The following is a 4,962-nucleotide window of genomic DNA, read 5'->3' on the forward strand; positions in this document are numbered from 1 at the left end:
CAAATCGATATATTTCTTGTGTGAGCTCAACTCTTTCTTCAATTAGTTGGATTTTCATGTGCGTCAGACCATCACGGATAGACTCTTGAAACTTTAGAAGTTGAGTTTGTTCTTGTAGCCAAGATTGACAGACTATCTCTATTTCTCCATAACTTTTGCCTTGTTGGGCTTCAATCTCTTCTAATTAAGCTTGGACTGTAATTTCTAATTGAATAGAGTCCAACTAGCAGTTTAATGAATTTTATGTACTCTTCTTGCATTCAAATAATTGTTCTTTGAATTAACCTTGTCCATACATTCCATAAGTGAATTCACATTGCGCGCCTCTTGTTTTAATTTGCTTTATCCACTTCATCGCCCCTATTAACATCACAAATAATAGAATAATCATAATACGGGTTCAGGTGAAGAGAATAAGATTTAGGGCGTCTGATATTATTAATATTTTCTCTCTCATTATTTATACCTTTTTTTCTTCTCATAGATTACACATTTTCCTATATTTATGTAATTGGATACATATTAATGTCATTTTAATTTTTTTTCTCTCTTTTCTTAAGCTTATCAATTTTTCTCTCTTACTTTCTTCCTAATTAAATCCCCAGATTTTTCTCTCTTTTCTTACGCTTCTTTTCAATTTCTCTCTCTAACATATTTCCAAATCAATTCCACAGATTCTCGATTCAATATATTAATATTTTCTATTATTCTCATTTAATTTTGCTGCAAGATTTGATTTGAAGATTAACATTGATTTGGGTATTATGTTTTTTAGATTCCTTACTTATTTACTTACTGATTTTAGTATTTTTTTTATAATTTTTTTTGTTTTGTTGTTGTTCTTAAAACATTTTTAAGGGTTTGAGACTACATAATTCTCTCTTCAATGGACGTTTTCAAGAGAGTTATTAGAGGTATTGGACAAAATAATCAAAGTTTTCCGATTTTTCATCATTTAATCTTTTTTTCACTCAAGAATTAAACAACAATGTACGTTCCGCTTCTAAATCTAAGGAGGATATACAACGGGGAAAAATGCCTGAATCCGTCGATGTGCAAAATCCCACACAAATTCATAACCATGAAGTTGAAGAAGACCAATTTGTTGGAGAAGAGTTTTTTTTTTGCATGTTCTGTGTCTTGCATGTTTAGTTTAATTTGTTTAGTAATTTTGAAGATTCAAAAAAATTCATGTTACAATGCGTTTGGAAGTGTATATGGAATTTTTATTATGTTATAGTTAGTATTTATTTTTGTATTTCATATATTTATTGTATTTTGTGTTCAGTTTTTTTTTGTGTGTGTTAGTTATGTCAATGTAACACATTATATGAGTTTGATTGTGTATATTTCATAGTTTTAATGTTTTTTGTATTCATGGTTTGAAAGTGTATATTGAATTTTGTTGTTGTTTTAGTCGGTATGTATTTTTATATTTCATTGTTTTATTGTATTTTGTATCCATAGATTTGGAATTGTATTTCATATATTTAATTCATTTTTGTATTCTGTTTTTTTTTTTGTGATAGTTATGTCAATGTACCACAGTTAGTATTTATTTTTCTATTTCATAGTTTTATTGTTTTTTGTATTCATAAATTTGGAAGGTATATATTGAATTTTGATATTGTTTTAGTCAGTATGTATTTTTACAATTAATAGTTGTATTCATTCAAAAATTATGTTGCACTGTTTCTGAATTTGACATTTTTTTCTAATTTGTATTTATTCTAAAGGTATGTCAACTAGTTATGTATTTTATTTAAGAATGAGTACACCAAATATTCAATTATTTCTTTTCGATTTTATATTTCATTCACTTTTTCATTATACTAATTTTTTGTATTTTATATATTATTATACAAAATTCTAAATAAAAATTAGAATAAATAGAAATACAAATAAAATATATATTGAAATGAATACATACAAGATTTTTGAAGAAAAAAATAACTACACAGGAAAAAAATTATATGAATACAAATATATTTCTTAAATGACTTTATAGATACATTCGGCATACCTATTGGAATGAATGGTAAAAATTCGGGAGAAAAAAAAAGAATAAAGTTTAAATTTTATTTGAAAATGTAACTGATGAGAAAATTAAGTGATACTTACTTTTTTTTGAAATATTCTCTCCCTTGATTTTCTCCCTTTTGTTATTAAATAATTATATTCTTTAAATAAAAATAAATAATAAAAACATAAATAAGATACATAACAAACTAAAATTTGACATTTTTACTAAATATTGAAAGTGTTGCTAATGAGCCATCTTAAATGTTAAAATATTGACATTTTAAAAAAATTCCCAAATCGTTTTTAGATAAAAGTAAAAACAATTTTTCTCTTGTTTGGACAAAGCTAAAAAAATTTATTTCTTAAATAGCAGAAGCAAAAGCAGAAAATTATTTATCAAAATATTTATGTTATATATATATAGAGAGAGATTATCATGTAATTTGAGTGGTAGAATTGTTTAGTTTAAATTTTATCTACCTATTTATATAATAATGTAAGAAATCTACCTATCTTACTGGCAATGAAAATTTTATCTATATATATTATTTAAATCATGATTTAAATAAGATCACCAACATGCATGATCATATTTTCACATAATTTTTTTAAAATTCAAAACTGGTTGGAATTTCTTGTAGTGCTCTTCATGTCATCTTTGATTTGATAACATTACACAAAAAATAATTAATCATGTGTCTAACGATACAAACAAAAATATTCAAAGTCAACTATTACCAATTCATTTCTAATAAAAATAAACTAATAGATAATTGAAGAGGGCTAAAAAATTAATAGAGAGGAGTCGAATCTATTATTTTTATGTTCTAAATTAATATATTGAAAATTGCACGATTCAAATTTAGAGTCGTAATAAAAGGAGGGTTCAAAAAATTAAATATCGTGCTTGAGATTTGAGTTTCAAACCTCAAAGTGAATTTAAACGCAAACCACTAGTCAACCTTTGGTCTTGCGTTTATAGGGATTCAAATTCTATATATCTACATAAAATCATAATTTTAACCTAAAAACTTTGGGTGAACCGCCCTACACCTATCATGGACTAATCCCTCCTAATAGGCAAGTCAACCTTTCTAATAAGGCATAAAAGTTAGGATAAATGTGAAAATACTCCAAAAGATAACACAATTTTCCTTATCAGACTTGAATTGAAATTTTCATATATTCTTTTTAGACTTATATATCCTAATTATTAGTTGAATGATATATGAGTTGTATTTTAAAATAAGATAAGAAAAAACTATAATCGAATATTTATTAATTTGATTCTCTTAGCCTGAATCAAACCACATAAATTAAAATGATATTTTACTTTTATTAGACTATATATAAATATGAATGTGCACCTATTAAGTGCAATTCAAATTAAAACATAGAGCTAAAAAGATGGCCTCATCAACAATTCTTTCAAGAAAAATCATTAAACCTTCTCCCCCCACCCCTTCTTCACATAGACATTACAATCTCTCTTTTAGAGATCAAACAGCTAATACTCTATATTTACCAATTGCTGCCTTGTACTCTAAACCTGAAAATCACACCATAACTCAAATATCCAATATTCTTGAAAATTCCCTTTCAAAAATATTATTCTTTTATTATCCCTTCGCGGGACAAATCAAGGATAATAAGTATGTTGATTGCAATGATACAGGTGCTGAGTATTTTCATGTCAAAGTCAATTGTCAAATGTCTGAAATACTTAGCAATCCTTATAATGATGCTATTGAGATAGTGTTCCCACAAAATATGGCTTGGAGTGATTCCTTGTCAAAAGAAAGAAGTAGCCTTGTAGTGGTCCAATTGAGTCATTTTGATTGTGGTGGAGTGGGAGTTAGCTTATGTGTATCCCACAAGATTGCTGATGGGTACAGCGCGTTTAAGTTCCTTGGTGATTGGATTTCTATGGCTAGAGACGATCATAAATTAAATTTCCAACCATCTCCTCAGTTTGATGGAGCTTTGTTCCTTCCACCAATAGATAATCCTCCACCTATGCCTAATGTTGTGCCTGACCCACAACGATGTGTGTCAAGAATGTACAATTTGTCATCATCGAGCTTGTCTAAACTCAAGGATATTATTGTTTCAACAAATTCACAAATACAAAATCCATCTCGCATTGAAGTTGCCACAGCACTTATTCATAAGTGTGGGGTTGATGTGTCAATGGCAAAATCAGGCGTGTTTAGACCAACTATGTTATACCAGGTAATGAATTTACGCCCCCTTATTCCACTCAACACAATGGGAAATGCTACTTGTCTCTTTAGCACAATAGCAATGACAAAAGATAACGTAACATTATCAAACTATGTTGGTGAGTTACAAAAGGCTAAACAACAACTTCGACATGAATTGAAACATATGGACACAAATGAACTAGCCTCACATGCAATTGAAAAACTTAAAGAGATTGTAAAGATAGCAAATGAGGATGTATTTGACATATATTTTTGTACAAGTTTGTGCACTTTTGGGTCACATAAGATTGATTTTGGATGGGGTAGCCCCCTAAGAGTGACTCAAGTGAAACATCCAACTAAAAATAAATTTATGTTACTGGATGATCCAAGTGGAGAAGGGATAAATGTACTAATCACTTTGACTGAGGCTGATATGTTACTATTTCAAAATAACAAAGAGCTTCTAGAGTTTGCTTCTCCAGTTGTTGAATCGTCTTTGTTAGGGAGCACTTTACCTCTCAACGTGGGACTTTCTGACGTGAAATAAAAATTATAGTCGGGTTCTAATATGAGTACCGAACACCGGATGAGAAATTAAAAAAATAAGAGCTGTCTCATGACCAAGCCATAATGTGTATTTGTTTATTTTTTTATTTCATTTTATTTATTTTGAGAACATATTATAATTGTCAAGTTGCATTTGTAAAACACTCTTATGATATAAAATAAAAAA

At 28.2% G+C, this 4,962-nt stretch overlaps 1 protein-coding gene across 1 annotated transcript; it reads left to right on the plus strand.

The window, feature by feature from the left end:
• The first annotated feature begins 3,429 nt into the window (after window positions 1–3,429).
• LOC107004236 (acylsugar acyltransferase 3-like) lies at window positions 3,430–4,962 on the plus strand. Its single transcript, XM_015202471.2, has one exon. The coding sequence runs from the start codon at window positions 3,430–3,432 to the stop codon at window positions 4,774–4,776; it is 1,347 nt and encodes a 448-aa protein (XP_015057957.1). The 3' UTR covers window positions 4,777–4,962.

The sequence above is a fragment of the Solanum pennellii genome, chromosome 11, assembly GCF_001406875.1.
Source record: "Solanum pennellii chromosome 11, SPENNV200".
NCBI lineage: Eukaryota > Viridiplantae > Streptophyta > Magnoliopsida > Solanales > Solanaceae > Solanum > Solanum pennellii.

What these genes read in the sequence shown, in the direction of transcription:
- LOC107004236 (XM_015202471.2), top strand. Translation starts at nt 3,430, where the DNA reads ATGGCCTCATCAACAATTCTTTCAAGAAAAATCATTAAACCTTCTCCC.